This window comes from Mustela lutreola, chromosome 2, assembly GCF_030435805.1.
Source record: "Mustela lutreola isolate mMusLut2 chromosome 2, mMusLut2.pri, whole genome shotgun sequence".
Taxonomy (NCBI): Eukaryota; Metazoa; Chordata; class Mammalia; order Carnivora; family Mustelidae; genus Mustela; species Mustela lutreola.
Genome location: NC_081291.1, coordinates 175,424,175 through 175,449,102, shown reverse-complemented (window position 1 = coordinate 175,449,102; position 24,928 = coordinate 175,424,175). Strand labels below are relative to the sequence as shown.

At 39.4% G+C, this 24,928-nt stretch overlaps 1 protein-coding gene across 1 annotated transcript in view; it reads left to right on the top strand.

Moving 5' to 3' along the window:
- The window catches only part of CEP97 (centrosomal protein 97), a 33,297-nt gene that overhangs the window by 3,299 nt on the left and 5,070 nt on the right, over positions 1 to 24,928 (top strand). Inside the window, exons 3-10 of the mRNA XM_059164285.1 lie at positions 245 to 403; positions 1,387 to 1,488; positions 4,132 to 4,245; positions 4,807 to 4,973; positions 12,418 to 12,582; positions 13,159 to 13,292; positions 18,375 to 19,140; positions 23,554 to 23,629. Coding sequence (XP_059020268.1) covers positions 245 to 403; positions 1,387 to 1,488; positions 4,132 to 4,245; positions 4,807 to 4,973; positions 12,418 to 12,582; positions 13,159 to 13,292; positions 18,375 to 19,140; positions 23,554 to 23,629 — 1,683 coding nt within the window. The remainder of the gene's footprint in view (positions 1 to 244; positions 404 to 1,386; positions 1,489 to 4,131; positions 4,246 to 4,806; positions 4,974 to 12,417; positions 12,583 to 13,158; positions 13,293 to 18,374; positions 19,141 to 23,553; positions 23,630 to 24,928) is intronic.

Below are 24,928 nucleotides of genomic sequence, written 5' to 3'. Positions count from 1 at the left end.
GTTTTGAACAGTTGGAGAGGGTCTGATTGCTCAGCTTTATGTGTATTTTCCATTGCTTAGGAACAACTTAGAACACCAACAATAACAAATAGTTACACTATAGAGTATTTAGACAAAATATGTGAGAAGTTCAATATGAGTTTGTATATTTGGGAATGTTTGGTCATATAAACCAATCTTTTAAAAAAGTGAAAGTAATATGCATATTTTATTTCTAAGATAATGATATGTTTTTGTTCTACAGTTGTCAGTGGCTAATAACCGGCTGGTGCGAATGATGGGTGTGGCCAAACTGACCCAACTCCGGGTGTTAAATTTGCCTCATAATAGCATTGGATACGTGGAAGGGCTGAAGGACCTAGTACATTTGGAATGGCTGAATTTGGCAGGAAATAATCTGAAGGTGAATTGTTTCTTTTTTTCATAGTTGCATTTTCTTTTTTTAATTTATAAAAATATTTACTGTAAAAATAAATATTCACTGTAAAAAAATTCAACCAGTATAGAAATAAATAGAATAAGAAGTGAAAGTATCTACTTCCATTTCCCAGGGATAATTTTAGTTAACATAAACTGAAAAAAAAATTATTTTGAAACAAATATGCAGTATAATATCTTTTGTGCACAAAGAATCTATATTATACTTAGAAAAGTTGTCAAATAGTAGAATGAAATGTAGGGGTACTATAGCATGCTGAGTTAAGCTCTAAGTAAATGTTTAATGGTATAGTAGAGAACATACTGTCTTAACAGTCAAGAGATCTGGATTCTAACCCTGCTTCCATCACTTAGTAACTCCGTATTTTTGTGTAATAAATATCTCCATGTCTTATCTTTTGATATGTTAGATAAGGGGACTCAGTTAAATGATATTAATAGCTCACTTGTTAATTTATGCTAGGTGCTGTTCTAGGCACTTTAACTACACTAAATCATTCAGTGTCATGGCAGCCTATGAAGTAGATATAGTCGTTACGATTATTATGTAAATGCAAACTGAAATACTGAGAAGTAAAGTAACTTTCTTAAGGTCACATGGCCAGGAAGTTGCAGAGCCAGCATTTGAATCCGTGTAGTTTGACTTCCCTCTTACCTTGTAAACTCTATACTACACCAGCTGTCATGGGTTATCACTAAGGTTTTTTCAAGCTGTAAATATCTGGGATGATATGATCCTCTCCTCTCAGAGGGATAATGAAGGTAGAAGCTTGGTATATAACAACTTATCAAATTCTCTTATTACTACTTCTTCCTTTTGCTAAACTCTGCTCATATCCTTCCAATAATAAACAGAGGAGACAGGAGATTCAGCTATGAGGAACTAGGGAAGAATTTCATTTTTTGGTTTTGTGTTCATGAACTAGTGTGATGTTTTTCTTGTGATAGGCCATGGAGCAAATGAGTAGCTGCGCAGCTCTACAACACCTTGATTTATCAGACAATAACATACCCCAGATAGGTGATCTATCTAAATTGGTATCACTGAAGGTAAGTGTATCATTTCTGACATTTTCATATCATTTCTGACATTTTATCCTAAATACTAAAAGAAAGTGATCTGATTGGTCTAAAATTGGCCTACTCTGTATGAAGAACAGATTGTATACATTTTGATAAAATTTCTGTTAGAGCACTAGGAATTAACTATGCAATCCTTTATTTTTAGTTTCTTTAATTAATTTATTTATTTTTATAATTGATTTATTTTAACTAAAACTGGTTAATGTAGTTAAGGTTAATTCTTATTTGTCATCCTATGAACATAAAGAAATCCCCTTTATGGGGCGCCTGGGTGGCTCAGTGGGTTAAGCCGCTGCCTTCAGCTCAGGTCATGATCTCAGGGTCCTGGGATCGAGCCCCGCATCGGGCTCTCTGCTTAGTGGGGAGCCTGCTTCCCCATCGCTCTCTCTGCCTGCCTCTCTGCCTACCTGTGATCTGTCTGTCAAATAAATAAATAAAATCTTTAAAAAAAAAAAAAAAAAAAAAGAAATCCCCTTTATGCCTAATCAGCCAATACTAATAGCTTTAGCTATATAATATGTAACATTTTGGTAAGATTGGGAATAATCATTTGAGTCTGAATTTGAGTCTTTTTTTTGACACTTGAGAATCCTGTTTTTTGAGTAATAGGTATTACTACATTATTGAAAGTAACTTCAATTTAAAAAGTTAAACCTGTAGCATATAGTACTTTTTATGGAGAGGAATTTGTCATGTAGTCAAAATAAGTAACAGTTGCAATTACAGTTTCAATCACATACAGACTTCTTCCATATTTTTGGATCATTGGATATTATTAGCATCAGATAAACTCATTAAACCTTAGAAGCAGTATTATTAGAGCAACTTTGCCCACATTTTTAGCATAAATCATTTTTAGCAACAATTACTCTAAACAATTAGAGTATCTGGTGTGTCCAGATACAGAAAATTTGGATGAACTAAGGATTTTTTTTTCTGGAATGATTATTTTATCAGAATCCTGGGTTTCAAAGCCTTCAGTTATTCTTCATTGTTGTTGACTTAATTTGAGTCAGCTTCATCTGCAAGTAGCATATTGTTCCTTAAGTTTTTAGTTTTCAAGAGAATGCAGTTATAAATTACAAGTTGTGGGTACCTCTTTATCTTGGAAAATTTGCTTTATATCTTTATTTTTTTTAAGCTTTTATTTATTTGACAGAAAGAAAGAGAGCACAAATAGGGGAAGCAGCAGGCAGAGGGAGAGGGAGAAGCCCGCTTCCTGCTGAGCAGGGAACCTGATGTGGGGCTTGATCCCAGGACCCTGGAATCATGACCTGAGCCAAAGGCAGATGCTTCATTGACTGAGCCACCTGGTACCCCTATATGTGATTGTTTTAATGAATGTTTTCTTTCACTTTCCTCACCCTTTATTTTGGTTGATTACTTTTTTTTTTAAGAGAGACAGCCTGTGAGGAAGAGGGGTAGAGGGAGAGAGAGAGAGAGACTCTTAAGCAGGCTCCACACCCAGTGCAGAGCCTGTCATGGGGCTTGATCTCGTGACCCTAAGTTCATGACCTGAGCCAAATCAAGAGTCAGACAGTTTACCATTTGAGCTACCCAAGTGCCCCTTGATTTTTTTTTTTAAGATTTTATTTTATTTTTTAAAAGATTTTATTTATTTATTTGACATACAGAGATTACAAGTAGGCAGAGAGAGAGGTGGAGGCAGGCTCCCTGCTGAGCAGAGAGCCTGATGCGGAGCTCGATCCCAGGACCCTGGGATCATGACCTGAGCTGAAGGCAGAGGCTTAACCCACTGAGCCACCCAGGTGCCCCTTAATATTTTATTTTTAAGTAATCTCCACCCAACATGGGGCTAGAATTCAGTCCTGAAATCAAGAGTCACATGTTGTACTGACTGAGTCAGCCAAGCACCCCTATTTTGACTTTTTTTTTTTTTTTTAATTTTAGTAATTTATTTGACAGAGACACAGCGAGAGAGGGAACATAAGCTGGGGGAGTGGGAGAGAGAGAAGCAGGCTTCTGCTGAGTAGGGAGCCGATGCAGGGCTCGATCCAGGACCCTGGGATCAGGTCCTGAGCCAAAGACAGACGCCCAATGACTGAGCCACCCAGGCGCCTCTATTTTGACTTTTTTAAAAAAGATATTTATTTATTTGTCAGAGAGAGAGAGAACACAAGCAGGAGTAATAGCAGAGGGAGAGCGAGAACCAGGCTCCCTGCTGAGCAGAGAGTCCAATGTGGGACTCAATCCCGGGACCCTGGGATCATGACCTGAGCCCAAGCCAGACACTTAACCAACTGAGCCACCCAGGCAACTGCTATTTTGATGTTTTAAAAGGAAATGAACAGTATGTTGGAAATTGCCCAAGTTTTAATAATTTAAATCTCAAAAAATGCTTGTTACCACACCAAGCATGTGTTTTTGGACAAATCTTTAAACTTTCTTGAGCTTAGAATGTGGACATGAAAAGAGAGAGTTAGATCAGAATACCACCTAGGACCCTTGTAGCATTAATAGTCTTTGCTTGTAAGTGAAGAAAAGTATAATAAAATAGGTTCCTTTATTTTTATCTGCATCATTTAGTTATGTCAAAGTAGATAAACAGTAATCTTTTAATTTGTAATTCATCCTGTTTTTACTTTCAAGACCCTGCTTTTACATGGAAACATCATCACCTCTCTTAGAATGGCACCTGCTTATCTACCCAGAAGTCTTGCTATACTTTCCTTGGCAGAAAATGAAATTCGGGACTTAAATGAGGTAAAATTTGAGGGTATTCTGTGGGATCCAGGAAGCTGCAAAGTACGGAAGAAACTCAGGAGAAAGTTGTGAGCTCACTTGTAAACTCAGCATCTTGGAAGACAGTGCCAAAAAGATGAAACACTTGACTCAAAATGATTGTTATTTTTTCTTTCTACTTTTTCCTAATGTCAGTGGGTCATTAAGGCTCAATTTCCTTTGTAATGCTGCAGCTTTTACTCCATTTGGAACTGATTTGTGGTAGAGTTATATCTACATTAAAAGGATCAGAAAGGGATACTGTGCACCTTTCTCTGGCTGCTATTGTGTTTTCAAAATAGGATTTTTTCTGTTAGGAAATAGTGCTGGGACTTTATAAGGTATTTTGTGCTGCAACGACAGATGGCCATGTTGATGGAATTTTGGAAGTCGGTGGATAATGTTAAGAGTGTTATGTGTTGCCTTTCAGAACAAGAGGGAAATTGTTACATTTTCAAACTGCCAAAGATGTGTACTCAAAGCAAGCCCTGTGCTTCATACTAAATAGTCCATTTCATTCAACAAAGATATCCTTTATTCCAGATCTCTTTCTTGGCATCCTTAACTGAATTGGAACAGTTATCCATCATGAACAATCCTTGTGTGATGGCAACACCATCCATTCCAGGATTTGACTATCGGCCATACATTGTCAGCTGGTGCTTAAACCTCAGAGTCCTAGATGGATACGTGATTTCTCAGAAGGAAAGGTGAATATGACCTCTTTGATGTCACATTTATCATGGAAAAGAAAAGACCATTTCTAGCTTACTACAGATTACTAAACTATTTTTTAAAATGTGCATGTAGGGGGCACCTGGGTGGCTCTGTGGGTTAAAGCCTCTGTCTTCGGCTCAGGTCATGATCCCAGGGTCCTGGGATCAAGCCCCGCATGGGGCTCTCTGCTCAGCAGGGAGCCTGCTTCCTCCTTTATCTCTGCCTGCCTCTCTGCCTACTTGTGATCTTTCTCTGTCTGTCAAACAAATAAATAAAATCTTAAAAAAAAAATGTGCATTTAGAAATTAAGATCGGGGCGCCTGGGTGGCTAAGTGGGTTAAGCCGCTGCCTTCGGCTCAGGTCATGATCTCAGGGTCCTGGGATCGAGTCCCGCATCGGGCTCTCTGCTCAGCAGGGAGCCTGCTTCCGTCTCTCTCTCTCTGCCTGCCTCTCCGACTACTTGTGATTTCTCTCTGTCAAATAAATAAAATCTTTAAAAAAAAAAAAAAGAAATTAAGATCGTTAATGCAATCATATAGCAAACTATATGCTTGTCATTTAGGATTTTCTGTCCTTTCTAAGAAAGGAAAAGAAATACCAGTCTGAGAGGTTCGGTCCAGTGAGTTTAACTTAATGCCCAACATACAACAATTTGATTTCTGAGAGTTCTTTTGTTAATTGGTTGTTTCTGGGGCTTAGAGCATTTTCTACAGAAATTATATTATGCTGGAGTGGAGGGGGTGGGAGGGGTGGGGTGGCAGGGTGATGGACATTGGGGAGGGTATGTGCTATGGTAAGTGCTGTGAATTGTGTTTAAGACTGATGAATCACAGGGGCGCCTGGGTGGCTCAGTGGGTTAAGCCGCTGCCTTCGGCTCAGGTCATGATCTCAGGGTCCTGGGATCGAGTCCCGCATCGGGCTCTCTGCTCAGCAGGGAGCCTGCTTCCGTCTCTCTCTCTCTGCCTGCCTCTCCGACTACTTGTGATTTCTCTCTGTCAAATAAATAAATAAAATCTTTAAAAAAAAAAAAAAAAAAAAAAAAAAAAAAAAAAAAGACTGATGAATCACAGACCTGTACCCCGGAAACAAATAACATATTGTATGTTAATTAAAAAACTCATATTATGGATGCTGTCTAGGGTCTTAGATCAATCCCACAAAAGCTTCTAATCCATCTTATATATAAGGGCAGTATTAGTAATAGGACACGGGGTGCCTCAGTTGTTAGCTGGTTAAGCATCTGACTCTTGGTTTTTGGATCAGGTCATGATCTCAGGGTTGTGGGTTCAGGCCCCGTGTTGGGTTCTGCACTGAGCGTGGAGCCTGCTTGAGATTCTCTCCCTCTCCTTCTGCTCCTGCCCCCTGTTTGCATACATGCATGCGTGCCCTCTCTCTTTCTGTCAAACAATAAATAAAATATTTAGAGATGCCTGGGTGGCTCAGTCAGTTAATTGTCCCATTCTCGGTTTAGTAGCCTTGTGTGTATGTATCCTATAGGACATGTACAAGCATGTTCACAGTAGCCTTACTCGTAATAGCTGCAGACATTTTGGAGCTATTTGGTACATTTGGGAAACAATCCAAATGTCATTCTGTAGAAGAATGAGTAAATACTTATATTCAAACTAAGGAACCTAGATTGTTGTTGATGACATAGTAGAGAAAAATGCTGCGGCAGTTGATGTCTGAGACAACTGTAGTCTACACAGTGCTTCTATGTTTTTGTTTTTGTTTTAAAGATTTTATTTATTTATTTGATAGAGATCACAAGCTGGCAGAGAGGCAGGCAGAGAGAGAGGAGGAAACAGGCTCCCCGCTGAGCAGAGAGCCTGATGCACAACTTGATCACAGGACCCTGGGCTCATGACCTGAGCCGAAGGCAGAGGCTTTAACCCACTGAGCCACCCAGGCGCCCTCCAGAGTTGTTTTAAAACACAGAATCACTGGGGCGCCTGGGTGGCTCAGTGGGTTAAGCCGCTGCCTTCAGCTCAGGTCATGATCCCAAGGTCCTGGGATCGAGTCCCACATTGGGTTCTCTGCTCAACGGGGAGCCTGCTTCCCTCTCTCTCTCTGTCTGCTTCTCTGCTTACTTGTGATCTCTGTCTGTCAAATAAATAAATAAATAAATAATCTGGGAAAAAATTAAATAAAACAACACTGGAAGTATTCTAAGGGGAGAGCTCTTGTTATTAAAATTCACCTCCTGAGCAGTGTTCAGAACATTTTCCCGGTCAACCTTGGAAATTCCTGAAGGATAGAAAGGAATTTCCAGTTTTTTGTTTTCTACCCAGCCTGTTGTTTGCAGGGAACATCCAGATTAAACATTTTCTTCATTATGACTAAGCCAGCCAGGCACCATGAAAAGTATCTTGGGTGCTTTGATGACTTCAGGTAGCCAGATTTTGAGTATGTGTGTCACTGGAAAGATAATTTGAGCACTCACCCTGTTGGTACTATGGCTGAGTGCTATCTCAGATAGAGGCATACCTGTGGAAAGACCACACCTTCTGTAGCACCTCAGTATTTGGAGTTCTTTCTGAATTTGTTTCCATCTCTATTTCCAGGACTTAGGCCCAAGTTCTCTATTGTTTAGTTGGAGATGAGAATTTAGGGAGCAGAACTTGGAAGATGTTTCTTTTATGAAAGGATTTAAAAATACATACAGAAGTGGAGAGAGTACCATAATGAACACCTAAATACCCACCATGCCACTTCAACAATTACCAACTTAGCCAGTCTTGTTTCATGGATCCTCATATTTTTGGTTGGCTTTATTTATTTATTTATTTATTTATATGTATCTTTTAGATTTATTTATTTGAGAGAGAGTGCAAGAGAGAACACGAGTAGAGGGGAGAGGCAGAGTGAAAGGGAGAAGGACACCTGCTGAGCAAGGAACCCGACATGGGACTCAGCCCTCTATCCGAGGACACTGAGATCATGACTTGAGCCAAAGGCAGTTCTTAACCAGCTGAACCACCCAGGTGGCCCTGTTGGAGATTTTTTTGTTTGTTTTTAAAGATTTTATTTATTTATTTGAGAGAGAGAGACAGTGAGAGAGAGCATGAGTGAGGAGAAGGTCAGAGGGAGAAGCAGACTCCCCATGGAGCTGGGAGCCCAATGCGGGACTCGATCCCGGGACTCCGGGATCATGACCTGAGCCGAAGGCAGTCATCCAACCAACTGAGCCACCCAGGCGTCCCTTTGTTGGAGTATTTTTAAAGCAAATACCAGGTATCATTTCTTCTAATACTCCTTTTTTTTTTTTTTTTTAAAGATTTTATTTATTTATTTGACAGAGAGAGATCACAAACAGGCAGAGAGGCAGGCAGAGAGAGAGGAGGAAGCAGGCTCCCTGCTGAGCAGAGAGCCCGATGCGGGGCTCGATCCCAGGACCCTGGGATCATGACCTGAGCCGAAGGCAGCGGCTTAACCCACTGAGCCACCCAGGCGCCCCACTCCTTTTTTTTTTTTTTTTAAGATTTTATTTATTTATTTGACAGGAATCACAAGTAGGCAGAGAGGCAGGAAGAGAGAGAGGGGAAGCAGGCTTCCCCCTGAGCAGAGAGTCCTACTTGGGGCTCCATCCCAGGACCCTGAGATCGTGACCTGAGCCGAAGGCTGAGACTTATCCCCCTGAGCCACCCAGGCGCTCCATAATACTCTTTTTTTTTTTTTAAATGAGAAAGCAGATTATTTTATTCTAGTTTTTTTTTTTTTTTTAAAGATTTTATTTATTTATTTGTCAGAGAGAGAGTGAGTGAGAGCGAGCACAGGCAGACAGAGTGGAAGGAAGAGTCAGAGGGAGAAGCAGGCTCCCTGCGGAGCAAGGAGCCCGATGTGGGACTCGATCCCAGGACGCTGGGATCATGACCTGAGCCGAAGGCAGCTGCTTAACCAACTGAGCCACCCAGGCGTCCCTATTCTAGTTTTTAAAACTCAAACCTTTAAAAAAGATTTTATTTATTTTAGTGAGAGATAGTGAGTGTGGGCAGGGGGTGGCGCAGGAGTGGGAGAGAGTCTCAAACCTTAGAGCCTAATGTAGGGCCTGAACTGATGAACCTGAGATCATGACCTGCCCTAAAATCAAGTCAGATGCTTGACTGATTGAGCCACTCAGGTGCCATAAAAACAGATCGTTTTAAATTTTCTCTCCTAATAGTTGTTGCTTATGTTATGTTATGTAAATTTTTCCTTCAATTTCAAGAGAAGAATCATATTCCAGTGGTTTGAAATTAATGTTAGAGCTGAATGAATTTTAATTTTTTCTTTGAATATCAATGATGTCTTAATGGGAAAGGAGATTGTTTCATCCTAGGAGACTATTTTATGGATTAATAAACTTGTGTAATGTTATGTTTATTGATTAATGATAAGCAAAACCAGAGAAACAGATGTTACAGTAGTCGATGCTCTGCAGATTGTGATTTTCCTCACACACTTAAAACTGAATATTCAAGTCAGAACTTTGTTTCTCTTCTTATTTTCACTTTTCTTTCCTTCCCAACTACAAATGATCTATAACTTGGAAATTTTGCTTGCTGGCTAACATTAAAGTTGGTGATTATCCTTTACTCGCATGGACCTTTTTTGGGAACATTTTCAACAAGCCATTTGCTTGGTAGGAGAACTTACAGAAATTTAGAGCAGATATACACATTCTGAGTGATTTTTTTTTTTCTTTTTCTTTTTTTAAGAGAGCAACAAAGCCAGTGAGTGCAGGTAGAGGGAGGTGCACAGGGAGAGGGAGAGAGCAGGCTCCATGCCCAGTGCATAGCCTGACTCAGGGTTTGATCCCATGACCCTGAGCTGAAATCAAGGGTTGGATGCTTAACTGAGCCACCCAGGTGCCCTGATCTTTATTTAATACATAGACTCATTCGTGGAAGAAATACTTTGAATTACTTTTATTAGGTAGAATAAAATTTTTATCTTTAGACTAAGATTAGGATTCAGTGAGTTCAGTTAATCAGTTAGGCATACCTCATATCTCGTTGTTAGAAAACAGCTTTTCCTTTCTTGTAATAATGGCAAATCATAGAAAACTAATCTCATTTTATTTTATTTGCACCATGACTCTTTTGCATGATTTAGCCAGTTATCAAAGGCCAGTTTCATTTCAGTCTATAATAGAACTTGGGTGGCTTGACTGTTTGTATGATATGGATACCTTAATATCAAGGTCCAAGTAAATGGTTGTAGATTGAAAGTGATTTTGAGACTATTTAATGCCAAGTTAATGCTATAACAATAAACCATACCAAAATGATCCAACCTCAACTTTAGGTTGAGGGGTAGATTTAAGAATGGTGAAAGTGAATGGGTGCCTGGGTGGCTCAGTGGGTTAAGCCTCTGCCTTCAGCTCAGGTCATGATCTCAGGGTCTTGGGCTAGAGCCCCGCATCAGGCTCTCTGCTCAGCAGGGAGCCTGCTTCCTCACCTCCTGCCTCCTGCTCTGCTGACTTGTGATCTCTCTCTCTCTGTCAAATAAATAAATAAAATCCTTTAAAAATTTTTTTAAAAAATGATGAAATTGAAGCAATGGTATGTTAATTAAAAAAATTAAAATATATGTGTAAAAGTAAACAGTAGTATAATGACCTCCCATGAATCCATCATCCAACTTCAACAGTTGACAGCTCACGGCCAACCTTGTCGTCTGTACCTTTATCCATTCCCTGTTCTCCTATATAATTTTCAAGCAAATCTCAAAATACATGTAATTTCAACTGTGAATATTTCAGCATATATCTCTAAAAGATGAAGGCTCTGGGGGTGCCTGGGTGGCTCAGATGGTTAAGCTTCTGCTTTCGGCTCAAGTCATGATACCGGGGTCCCAGGATTGAGTCCTAGGGAGCATTGGGCTCCCTGCTCAGATGGGAGCCTGCTTCTCCCTCTCCCTCTGCTGCTCCCCCTGCATGTGTGCGCTCTCTCTCTCTCTGTCAAATAAATAAATAAAATATTGGGGCTCCTGGGTGGCTCAGTGGGTTAAAGCCTCTGCCTTTGGCTCAGGTCATGATCCTAGGGTCCTGGGATTGAGCCCTGCATTGGGCTGTCTGCTGTGCAGGGAGCCTGCTTCCCCCCTAAAAAAACAAAAAATCTAAAAATAAATAAATAGATAAATAAATAAATGAAGGATAAAGGCTCTTAATGAAATAACTACAATACTATTATCATATCTCAAAAATTTCACAATTCCTTAGTAACTTCAGGTATTATTAGTGCAGTGCTTATGTTTCTAAAAGTCCTCATAAATGCAGTTTTTAAATGGTTTTTTTGGAAACAGGATCCAAATAAGGCTCCCCATTGGATTTGGTTGATATTCTTTTAAATTTCTTGCTTTTTTAGTGACTTAAAACTTTAATTTGTTACTGAATGCTCCATGGGTTGGCCATGCATATTCGGTGGTTCTCATGTGCTTATGGTACGATCACACAGAGCTTGGCTGGGTGTCCAAGATGATGCTTTTAAATCTCTGTTAATTTATAGGTTTCTTCTTTTTCATTTTCTTTGCTTTCTTTTCTCTTTTTTGGTTGTTGTTGAAAAAAATGAGATTATATGTCCTGTAGAGTTTCCCACTATACCTATTTTGCTGACTAAATCCCTGTGTCCCTTCTTATATTTCCTGTAGATTGGTAGGAGGATGTGGAGGTTTCATCAGATTTAGGCTTTTTAGTGGAGAGGACCACTTTTGGGTCCTGTCAAGACACACACACACACACACACACACACACAACACACAATGTTTGGTTGTCCTTCATGTTATTAGTAGCTATTAATGATCAATGCCTAAAACTATTAATTCATTCACTGAGAGCTTCAAAATGGTGAGATTTTATTTTTTAAATTTTTAAATTTTTTAACTTAATTTTATTTTTTCAGTGTTCCAAGAGAAATGGTGAGATTTTAATCCATTCATTTTATTAGCTGGAATACCTCTATTTGGTCCTTCCTGGTATATAGATTGTATAGGAAAGATAGAATTATTGATATTGAATTCTTTTTATTTAACCAGTTTTTAAAAGTAATGAGTTTGATGGTTCACTAGCGTCCTCTAGCTGTGACCAATTAGCTTTTTTTTTTTTTTTTTTTTTTACTGTCATTATGAATTAATGGATTTAAATGTAATTGATATATTTACGTACTTTAGTTTGATGGTGAATAGAGGGAATACTCATTGCTTCTTTGAAAATAATTTAAAGATATTTGGAGCTGTGAGTGCAACTCTAGGGAAGTGCCCCTAAGCGAGAACAGAGGTTTAAAACATTAGAAGAGCAAAGGGAATGAATCAGAAGGAAAGGTTAAGGAAAAAAATAAAACAAACTTAACTGAATTTTATTTATGAAAATCATCCAGTGATGCTTTAAGTTAAGAAGGAAAATCATTGTTGCTTCAAAATGTATCTATGCTGGTGTCATTGTTTGTTCCCCACCTCCAGTTTGAAAGCTGAATGGCTCTACAGTCAAGGCAAGGGGAGAGCATACCGGCCAGGCCAGCATATCCAGCTTGTGCAGTATCTGGCTACCATCTGTCCTCTAACTTCCACACTGGGTCTTCAAACTGCAGAGGATGCCAAACTAGAGAAGATTCTGAGCAAACAGAGGTAAGCCCCTTTATTTGTAGCACCTGATAATTCACAAGTGGAAATATCTCTCAGTCTTTCCTGCATGGTTAGTAGGACTGGGGCAAGTGCTGTGACCCACATTTCTGGGCACTCAGGCCCCTTGTCACTGCAGCAGTCCTGCAGGGGAACTAAACTGTGCAGTGCTGTCCAGCCTGCTCTACAGCAGGTGCATTGTTAGTCATTTCCTGAGTGGGGAGAGCCGAGCAGTGTGGAGACTGGGGTTTTTAAAAAATATATTTGTCCTTTAACGTAGGTGTTTCATATGGGTTCTTTAATAGTAACATTAAGAAGTGAAGCTAGAAATGTGAACTAGTCACTTTATCAGAGAGCCTGCCTTTGAGTGTTTGTGCATGTGTGTCTATGAGGCTGTCTATGTGATTGTGATTTAACCTTTCTATCCAGTGCTTTCAAACTTGACTTTGTAATTTGGTGGTGATAAAAGATACCTACTTTGAAAACTTAAATCTCTACCTCTTTGACAGGATTATGTAAGAAGCAGGAAAACTTTCTTTTTGTGGTTTGTGTTAAGTCACATCAGATGTTACTAATTTTTAGGTTTCACCAGAGACAATTGATGAACCAAAGCCAAAGTGAAGAGCTAGCCTCTCTTGCTCCTGTTGATACAAAAGCACCCCTTGTACCTGAGCATTCAAGCCCTGTTCAAGATGGCCAGATAGTCGAGGAAAGCGGTATGAAATTGATCGATCTGTGGTCCTTTTTCTCCAAGTTGTTCCATCTGTTCAGTACCATAAAAGGGAAATAAATACACATTTTCATAATTTTTTGTTTACTTAAGTGAACATTTAGGTCTTATATTTTATGTATGTATCTATACAGACACACATGTAAAATTACTATATTTTAAAGTGTTAATTTTTATTAGTTTTGTCACAATAATAATTTTTTTTGAGATTTTTTTAAAAAAATTAATATATAATGTATATTGATTTTTTTAAAAAAATTAATATATAATGTATATTAGCCCCAGGGGTACAGGTCTGTGAATCGCTGGGTTTACATACTTCATAGCACATACCTTCCCCAATGCCCATAACTCTACCACTCTCTCCTTCCCATCCCCCCACCCCTGCAACCCTCAGTTTGTTTTGTGAGATTAAGATTCTCTTATGGTTTGTCTCCCTCCTGATCCCATCTTGTTTCATTTATTCTTTTCCTACCCCCCAGACTCCCCACATTGTCTCTTCCTCATATCAGGGAGATCATAGGATAATTGTTTTTCTCTGATTGACTTATTTCACTAAGCATAATACCCTGTAGTTCCATTCACATCATCACAAATGGCAAGATTTCATTTCTTTTGATGGCTTCATAGTATTCCATTGTATATATATTACCACATCTTCTTTATCCATTCATCTGTTGATGGACATCTAGGTTCTTTCCATAGTTTGGCTATTGCGGACATTGTTGCTATAAACATTGGGGTGCATGTGCCCCTTCGGATCACTACATTTGCATCTTTAGAGTAAATACTTAGTAGTGCAATTGCTGGGTCCTAGGGTAGCTCCATTCTCAACTTTTTGAGGAACCACCATGCTGTTTTCCAGAGTGGCTGCACCAGCTTGCATTCCCACCAAGAGTATAGGAGGGTTCCCCTTTCTCTGCATCCTCGCCAGCATCTGTCATTTCCTGACTTGTTAATTTAGCCATTCTAACGGGTGTGAGGTAGTATCTTATTGTGGTTTTGATTTGTATTTCCCTGATGCCGAGTGATGTGGAGCACTTTTTCATGTGTCTTGGCCATTTGGATGTCTTCTTTGCAGAAATGTCTGTTCATGTCCTCTGCCCATTTCTTTTTTTTTTTTTTTTTTTAAAGATTTTATTTATTTATTTGACAGAGAGAAATTACAAGTACACTGAGAGGCAGGCAGAGAGAGAGAGAGAGAAGGAAGCAGGCTCCCTGCTGAGCAGAGAGCCCGATGCGGGACTCGATCCCAGGACCCTGAGATCATGACCTGAGCCGAAGGCAGCGGCCCAACCCACTGAGCCACCCAGGCGCCCCCTTCTGCCCATTTCTTGATTGGATTATTTGTTCTTTGGGTGTTGAGTTTGATAAACTCTTTATAGATTTTTGGATACTAGCCCTTTATCTGATATGTCGTTTGCAAGTATCTTCTCCCATTCTGTCAGCTGTCTTTTGCTTTTGTTAACTGTTTTCCTTTGCAGGGCAAAAGCTTCTGATCTTGACAAAGTCCCAATAGTTCATTTTTGCCCTTGCTTCCCTTGCCTTTGGCGATGTTCCTAGAAAGAAGTTACTGCAGCTGAGTTCCAAGAGGCTGCTGCCTGTGTTCTCCTCAAGGATTTTGATGGATTCCTTTCTCATGTTAAGGTCCTTCATCCATTTTGAGTCTATTTTCGTGTGTGGTGTAAGGAAATGGTCCAGTTTCATTTTTCTGCTTGTGGCTGTCCAATTTTGCGAACATCATTTGTTGAAGAGACTGTCTTTTTTCCATTGGACATTCTTTCCTGCTTTGTCAAAGATTAGTTGACCATAGAGGTGAGGGTCTATTTCTAGGCTCTCTGTTCTGTTCCATCGATCTATGTGTCTGTTTTTGTGCCAGTACCATAGTGTCTTGATGATGACTCCTTTGTAAGAGAGCTTGAAGTCTGGAATTGTGTTGCCCCCAACTTTGGCTTTCTTTTTCAATATTCCTCTAGTTATTTGAGGTCTTTTCTGGTTCCATACAAATTTTAGGAAATTTGTTCCATTTCTTGGAAAAAAATGGATGGGATTTTGATAGGGATTGCATTAAATGCGTAGATTGCTTTAGGTAGCATAGACCTTTTCACAATATTTGTTCTTCCAATCCAGGAGCATGGAACATTTTTCCGTTTCTTTGTGTCTTCCTCAATTTCTTTCATGAGTACTTTATAGTTTTCTGAGTACAGATTCTTTGCCTCGTTGGTTAGGTTTATTCTTACATATATTATGGTTTTAGGTGTACTTGTCAATGGGATTGACTCCTTAATTTCCTTTTCTTCTGTCTTGTTGGGGTGAAGAAATGCAACTGAGTTCTGTGCATTGATTTTATATCCTGACACTTTACTGAATTCCTGTACAAGTTCTAGCAGATTTAGAGTGGAGTCTTTTTGGTTTTCCACATAGAGTATCATATCATCTGCAGAGAGTGATAGTTTGACTTCTTTGCTGATTTGGATGCCTTTTATTTCTTTTTTTTTTTTTTTTTCTTTTTTTTTTTTTTTTTAAATTTTTTATTTTTTATAAACATATATTTTTTATATACATATATTTTTATCCCCAGGTCTGTGAATCACCAGGTTTACACACTTCACAGCACTCACCAAATCACATACCCTCCCCAATGTCCATAATCCCACCCCCTTCTCCCCAACCCCCTCCCCCCGGCAACCCTCAGTTTGTTTTGTGAGATTAAGAGTCATTTATGGTTTGTCTCCCTCCCAATCCCATCTTGTTTCATTTATTCTTCTACCCACTTAAGCCTCCATGTTGCATCACCACTTCCTCATATCAGGGAGATCATATGGTAGTTGTCTTTCTCTGCTTGACTTATTTCGCTAAGCATGATACGCTCTAGTTCCATCCACGTTGTTGCAAATGGCAAGATTTCATTTCTTTTGATGGCTGCATAGTATTCCATTGTGTATTTTATTTCTTTTTGTTGTCTGATTGCTGAGGCTAGGACTTCTAGTACTATGTTGAATAGCAGTGGTGATAATGGACATCCCTGCTGTGTTCCTGACCTTAGCGGAAAAGCTCTCAGTTTTTCTCCATTGAGAATTATATTCATGGTGGGTTTTTCGTAGATGGCTTTGATGATATTGAGGTATGTACCCTCTATCCCTACACTTTGAAGAGTTTTGATCAGGAAAGGATGGCTGTACTTTGTCAAATGCCTTTTCAAGAAAATCACACTGGGAAGACGAGGTAAAGGAAAGAAAATGGGGAGGAGCATCCAGGAGCCGCCAGTACTGCCTCAGGATGGAGGGCCACTCCTCAGGGGATCACCCACGCTCACCCACAGCCCAGGACCAAAGCATTCCATAGGCCTGACCTGCCCCCAACCCCCAATAATAATTATTTTTTTAAGTTTTTAATTTTAATTCCAATATAGTTAATATACAGAGTTATATTAGTTTCAGATGTACAATACAGTGATTAAACAATTCCATGCATTGCTCAATGTCCATCTTGGTAAGTGCCCTTCTTAATTCCATCACCTATTTCACTCATCCCTCCATCTACCTCTCCTCTGGTAACCTTCAGTTTGTTTTCTGTGGCTCAGTCTGTTTCTTGGTTTTTCTCTTTCTCTTTTTTCCTTTGCTCATCTGTTTTTTTTATTAAATTCCACCTATGAGTGGTATATGGTATTTGTCTTTCTCTGACTAACTTATTTCACTTAGCAGTGTACTCTCTAGATCCATCCGTGTTGTTGCAGATGGCAAAATTTCATTCCTTATAATGGTTGAATATTAATCCATTGTGTGTGTGTATATAAATATTTCACATCTTCTTTATCCATTTTTCTATTGATGGACACTTGGGCTGCTTCCATAATTTGGCAATTGTAAATAATGCTGCAGTAAACAGAGGGGTGCATGTATCCTTTTGAATTAGTGTTTTTGTATTTTTTTGGTAAATATCTAGTAGTGCGATTACTGGATCATAGGGTAGTTCTGTTTTTAACTTTTTGAGAAACCTCCATCCTGTATTCCACAGTGGCTGCACCAGTTTGCATCCCTGCCAACGGTGCACAGGGGTTCCTTTTTCACTACATCCTTGCCATCAGTTGTTATTTCTTGTGTTTCTGATTTTAGCCATTCTGACAGTTGTGAGGTGATATCTCATTGTAGTTTTGATTTGCATTTGAAAGATGTTGAGCATCTTTCCATGCATCTGTTGGCCATCTGTGTTGTCTTCTTTGGAGAAATGTCTGTTCATGTCTTCTGATTTTTTTTTTATTTTTATTTTTTTTTATTTGACAGACAGATCACAAGTAAGCAGAGAGGCAGGCAGAGAGAGAGGGGAGAAAGCAGGCACCCTGCCGAGCAGAGAGCCCAATGTGGGGCTCGATCCCAGGACCCTGGGATCATGACCCGAGCCAATGGCAGAGGCTTTAACCCACTGTCTTCTGATTTTTGATCGGATTATTTGTTTTTTGGGTGTTGAGTTATATCAATTCTTTAAATGTTTGGATACTAACCCTTTATTAGATATGTCATTTGCGAGTATCTTCTCCTATGCCTTTCCATTTTGTTGATTGTTTCCTTCACTGTGCTTTATTTCTAATGTTTAAAAAATATTCAGAGAGTTGCTGCCTTTTTTTATTGACTTGATACTTTGAAATTCTAATGATTATTGCAAGAATTTGTTTTCTTAAAAGTCTTTGGTTTGGGGGTGCCTGGGTGGCTCAGTGGGTTAAGCCTCTGCCTTTGGCTCAGGTCTGGTCTTAGGGTCCTGGGATTGAGCCCCGCATCGGGCTCCCGGAGCCTGCTTCCCCTCTCTCTTTGCCTGCCTCTCTGCCTACTTGTGATCTCTCTCTCACTCTGTCAAATAAATAAGTAAAGATCTTTAAAAAAGAAAAAAAAAAAGAATTGATATAATTAAAAACAAAAGTCTTTTATTGATGTTTTAGGCATATTGGAGGAAATCCCCAAAGCATTTTATCATATTGTACTATATTTCAGGGGTTAGATTTCATTACAAAGATACAACTAAAAATCTTTTTAAATATTTAGTGGTTTCAATGATACTTTGTTGATTCTTCTAGAACCCGTCATCCAAGTCAATTCTTGGGTTGGGATTAAGAGTAACGATGATCAATTATATGCTGTTAAGAATAACTTTCCAACCTCTGTACACACTACAAGATATTCTCGAAATGATCTGCACTTGGAAGACATACAGACAGATGAGGACAAGTTAAACTGTAGTCTTCTCTCTTCAGAGTCCACTTTTATGCCAGTTGCTTCAGGACTCTCTCCAGTATCACCTACAGTTGAGCTGAGGCTACAGGGCATTAACTTGGGCCTAGAAGATGATGGTATTGCAGAGGAATCTGTGAAAGGGCTGGAAAACCAGGACTTTAATAAGGAAGAGGAAAAGGCGTTTTGGACTACAAATGAGAATTCTGTTCAAATGAAGGAAAGTGTCATCCCTACAGAGGTAAATGAGAAAGATGGGCTCTTACCATGTCTGGAGCCAACAGTAACTAGTGCTGTCTTGAAGGATGACGCCCATGGTCTTACATCTTTTCCTGAGTCAGTTGGACACAGTGTTTTCCATACACAGCCAGGCAGCGGAGAATCTGTAGCTTCAGAGAAACTTCCCTGTGGGGTTTTAACCCAGAGATCTGTTGCTTTGGGACAAGATAAAGTTGCCCTTCAGAAATTAAATGAAGCAGCCACGAAACTTCAGGCCTATTGGCGGGGCTTTTATGTCAGGAACTACAACCCCCAAGCTAAAGATGTGCGTCATGAAATTCGGCTGCGCAGAATGCAGGAACACATTGTTTGCTTAACTGATGAAATAAGGAGGTAAGTCAAAAGTTCTTGTTTAGGTGCTGTATTGTTGATTTGGGAGTGTCAGAGTCTTAGAGTTGATTCAGAACACTGAGCCATTGCTGTCATGATCAGGACACTTCATACCCTGTTGCCATTCTTGGTTTCCTTGTCTCCTATAACATACTGAAAGCATCTTGAGGACAGGAACTGCCGTATGTATCTCCATTGTTAGCATGGCTGTTGGTACATTGATGCAGTGTAGCAATAAATGTTGAACAATGGCTTGTCTTATAGGTATTTATAAACCTAAACATAGAGAGGTACAGAAAATGAAGAAAAATGGAATAAGCATAGGAATGAGAAGATGAGAAAGTCTACATGGAGCCCAGTAGATGATACAGAATTAAAGAAAGGAGTGGGGACTTAAAAGGGACTAAAAGTCTGGGACAATGGTAGGAATTATTCCTCACTTCTGTGGCTGACATTACTGACTGCCAACCAGGAAAATTAGGAGTTCATATATTTATTTTGAGTATTAGTTTTGCAGCAAGCAATATTTATTAATATTATCAAGTGGAAGGGGAGGAAGCAGTAAAAGAGACTGGGAAGGGGCAGCCAGTGTTCTAGGAAGACAGGGTGTGCGTCACAACTTTGATAGGGAAATGTTTTAGCAGAGAAGAGAGGTACCATAGGGAGAACAGAGGATTATATGTTTAATTTAGAAGCTGGAGGCTATTAGTGACTATACTGGGGGACCCTGGGACTATTCTCAGGTTTGATGATTTGCTAAATGGACTCACAAAACTTGGGGAAGCTATTCTGTTAATGACTATGGTGTGTTCAAATGAAAGGATACAGATTAAAGTCAGCAAAGAAAAAAGGTGCATAGGACAGAGTCTAGGAGAGCAGGTACAAGCTTCTTGTCTTCTTCTAGTGGAGTTGTATAGATAGGGCTGAGTCTCTTGGCATTGATGTGTGACAACACATACAAAATATTGCCAACCAGGGAAACTCACTGAAGCCCTGACTACAGGGTTTTTATTGGGTGTCAGTCTTGTAGGCATTGAGTGCCTGTGTGACTAACCTTAACTACTTACACCTTAGCTCCTACCCAAGGTCAGACTGATACCATGTCTCTATCAGGACTGTAGGTGAACAAAACAGATATTCATTCACCTGAAAGCACACTGTTAGCATAACTATCTGGTTTGGCCCCAAACTCCACATATATACAGATACTCTTATCAAGCAGGATATTCCAAGGACTTGGACATTATCTCCCCACCAGTCCTTTCTTTGGAATGTGGGGTTAGAACACCCCAAGTCTGCTGAGTTAACCCTTTCTTGCCTAGTGAATTTCCTAAAAGCAGCTTCAGTATGTAGTGGAATCAGGCAGTTTGGAACGGGTTGAATTGTGAATGAGAGGTAAAGAGTGAGTGTAGCCAGTTCCTTTATGGGGGATCCCATTTGAGGTATGTTGCTGGAATAGAATCTGGAGTTAAGGAAAATTCTTCTTTAAAGATGGGAGATATAGAGCATGTTTATGTGTTGATAGAATGATTTAAAAAAGAGGGAAAATCTGATAGTACAGTGGAAAGAAAGGAGAAATGCAAGGTTGAAGTTCTTAAGAAGGTGAAAGAAGGGATCCAGTGCACAAGGAGAGGGAGTGGCCTGAGGTAGGAGCAGGAGCAGAAGCAGGTAAGATAGTAGGTTTGATGGGATGGGAGGGAAGCAGAAGTTCTTTTTTTTTAAGATAGCGCTTTTTAAAAATTTAATTTCAGTGTAGCAGAATTCATTGTCTGTGCACCACACCCAGTGCTCCATGCAATATGTGCCCTCCATAATACCCCCAACCTCCTACCCCCCACCCCTTCTTAACCCTCAGGTTGTTTTTCAGAGTCCATAGTCTCTCATGGTTCATCTCCCCCTCCAATTTCCCTCAATTCCCTTCTTCTCTCCATCTCCCCATGTCCTCAATGTTATTTCTTATGCTCCACAAATAAGTGAAACCATATAATAATTGATCTCTCTGCTTGACTTATTTCACTCAGCATAATCTCTTCCAGTCCTGTCCATGTTGATGCAAAAGTTGGGTATTCATCCTTTCTGATGGAGGCATAATACCCCATAGTGTATATGGACTACATCTTCCTTATCCATTCGTCCGTTGAAGGGCATCTTGGTTCTTTCCACAGTTTGGCGACCATGGCCATTGCTGCTATGAACATTGGGGTACTTCTTTTCACTACATCTGTATCTTTGGGGTAAATACCCAGTAATGGGAAGCAGAAGTTCTGTTTTATGAATGCTTCTCTTTTTTCAGTGATACAGAAGACATGGTCAACATTTGAAAATAAGAGGGTTGAGGTTGTAGAAGGTTTAAGAAAAGAGATGTGAAGTGTGAGGTATTCATCTTAAAAGTGAACTTAAGGGAAAATGGAGGATTATTACTGTGAGGAAAAACTTAAAATGCAAAACAGTAGGTGAGGCTGTATGAATTTCATTAACAATTTTCAGGTGTTCTAGGGGCGCCTGGGTGGCTCAGTGGGTTAAGCCGCTGCCTTCGGCTCAGGTCATGATCTCAGAGTCCTGGGATCGAGTCCCGCATCGGGCTCTCTGCTCAGCGGAGAGCCTGCTTCCCTCTCTCTCTCTCTCTGGCTGCCTCTCCATCTACTTGTGATTTCTCTCTGTCAAATTAATAAATAAAATCTTTAAAAAAAAAAAAACAACAATTTTCAGGTGTTCTATTCTGATTTAGGCATGGTCTGCCAGGAATGGTTTTTTTCCCAGGTGAATATGGTAGAAGAGAGAGGGAAGGGCAAAGGAGCCCGAAGATATTTGGGAGGGAATCATTATAACAGTGGATCTTGGAATTTACAGAAGGTAAAAGGAGAGACAGGAGGAGGCAGGGATCATTAGTTTGGAGGTCTGGATGAAGGTTGGATGTCTAGATTGTTGCATGGGGGGCGGTACAAGAGCCAGTGAACTGGGAAGATGGGGTTAGTGGTTTGTGTGGGTGCTTGAAATCATTTTTGAAAATGGTGTAGTCAAAAATGATTGGGTCTAGGGTGTCTGGGTGGCTCAGTGGGTTAAAGCCTCTGCTTTCAGCTCAGGTCATGATCCCAGGGTCCTGGGATTGAGCCCCACATCTGGCTCTCTGCTCAGCATACCTGCTTCCCTCCTCTCTCTCCCTACCTATTTCTCTGTCTGCTTGTGAGCACTCTCTGTCAAATAAATAAATAAAATCTTAAAAAAAAAGAAAAAACTTTAAATAAAAACAAAATGGTTGGGTCTAGAGAGAGACTTTGAGGATGAATGATGTAGGGTGGATTACTGTTAGAGAGGGCATCCATGTGAATACTGAGATCTCTAGAAATGATGATAGGTATGAAGTGGAAAGAGACTGGTGCTGAGATTTCAGTGATTGCAGGCAGATTCTGGGAGGCTAGTACTTGAAAAAGAGTAGAGAAATTTAGCCAGATGGCAGGAGTTCTTCAAGCAGGAAGGCAAAAGAACAGTTGTTGACAGTAGAAGCAATCTTCTGACCCTGATGTTTGAATGAAAAAAATAGCTTCCACTTTTTTTTTTCTCCCTAGTAGGCTCCATGCTCAACATGGGGCTTGAGCCCTGAGATCAAGAGTCACATGCTTTACCAACCAAGCTAGCCAGGTGTCCCAGAATAGCTTCCACTTGAGAGGGCTACAGAGTCATCTGCAGTAGGTCTGATTTGGTCAAAGAAGATTTCACAATAGAGGTTGAGACAATAAGGGAGTTTGCCAGTTATAAATCTGAGGTCTCAGATGGCACAGGAGAAGAGCTTGGGGGTCTGGAGAAACTTGGGAATTGGGTCAGAAGTAGAACAAAATGGTGGTGACATTGTGGACGATAACAGAGAACTAATGGAGCCTTAGGTTGGTGACATGCCTAAGTATGGAGAGGGCAGCAATGAGCCCAGATGAATATTTAATGAATAAGGGGAAGTGATGGATGGGGAGGTCCTTTGATGATAGCAAGGAATATGTCAGGGACCTGGGCAAATGGGGACTGAAGTTTGATGGGATTAGTCCTATTAGTCTCTTAGAAGATGGCTTGTCAACTGTGATTCTAATCCTCTGATGTTTTGTAGCCTTTGAACAGCTGCTCTTTTCTGTCTCTTGTGCCTTTGGTGTTTTTGGCTGGGAAATAAAGGCCCAATAAAGAGCCATTTAATATTTTATTTTATTTTTCATCATTAGCAATACTTTGTAGAACCAACATAATCTGAGTTTCATTTACATCCATTTAGCTTCTACATTGAGTCATAGTTTAAAGTTTCAGCTTAGATATTCTAAAAGCGGGAAGGGCAGTTATTAGACTATTAATACAGTACATGTGTCTATTATTGTAACAATAGGCGCAAGTCAAAGCACCTTCTTTGTGTCAGTAATGGATTTTGAATTATTGTAGATTAAGAAAAGAAAGAGATGAAGAACGTATTAAAAAATTTGTACAAGAAGAGGCTGTCAGATTCCTTTGGAACCAGGTAAACCCATTCCTGCTGATTTACCTAATGTGTGAACCAAGAAAAATTCTAGATTTATTGAGATAATCATAGAGTAGTCAGGCATATTGAGAAGTTTCTCGAAGTTAAGGATGTAATATGTGTTCTTTGTCACTAACTGAATTAGAACAGTGAATTTTGTTAGATTTTATTTAAAGAAAAATATTGTCATAATTTTGACGGGAAAGATAAAGAACTATAAAGATGAAGGAAAGTGACTAAATCGAGGGATGTTATAACTTTCCAAGAGGCAGAAAATACTCAATTAAAAGTTTTCTCTAGCCATCTATCTTGTTTTACCTCTTTGGAATATTTGAATGAAAGGTGACTAAGATAGTATATGATAGCTCTGATATGCATGTCCTAAAACGTGCACATGACTTCTTGAGAGTTTAAATCTTCTAATAACATACTTCAGGGACTGTTCAGACAATCAGTTTTACTTTTATTTTATCTCATCAAACATTTCCTTGATAATTTCTTAGAAATATTTTTATAAAAGAACTTGCTATAATAGGATTTTATCCATAAGATTAAGAAATAGTTATTGATTTCTAAGGTTTTATAATTACTAATATTAGGGGAGTAATTAAATTATAGAATAACAATACCATAGAACATTATGGAACAATTAAAAAGAATAAGGTAGCAGTATGGACTGATGTAAAAAGTTCTCCAGAATAACATTGTTCAGTGAAAAACAGCAAGTTGCAGAACTTAAGGTTCTGCTTGATATTAAAAACTTTGTGTATATTTGAAAACATAGTAAAAGGTCTAGAAGGACATGTATCAAACTGCTGTCAGTGATTTCCTGGGAGGGTGGTCAAAGAGAAACTAAAAGATTCTATATATTGCTTTCTTCTTGCAGATTTAATTGTAAAATTTTGAGATTTTGATTGTACGTTAAAAATGTAAAGGCTATATTATCAAGAACTCAGGATACTTTTGGATATTTTAGAGTTGTATATGCTATATTGTAAGATAATATTTAAAAATTCTATCCTAAATGGATATCTACATTGAAATATTTATTTTAGAGAATCTACTTACCCTGGGCTCTAACATGTCTTACTCAATAGACTTCAGTTTCTATTGAGTACATTATTGACCCCTTAGTCAAGGCTATTGTGCTTCTGTTTGTTTTTCTAGTAGTAGCAAGAGAATTGCTTTGGCTCATCCTGATTCTCCTGGTGAGGACCTTTTGTTACCAAGAACATGTACCACTTGCACCAGCCTGGTTTAGGCTGGGATTGCTGTGGAAAGGATAAGGGGAGTCAGGCC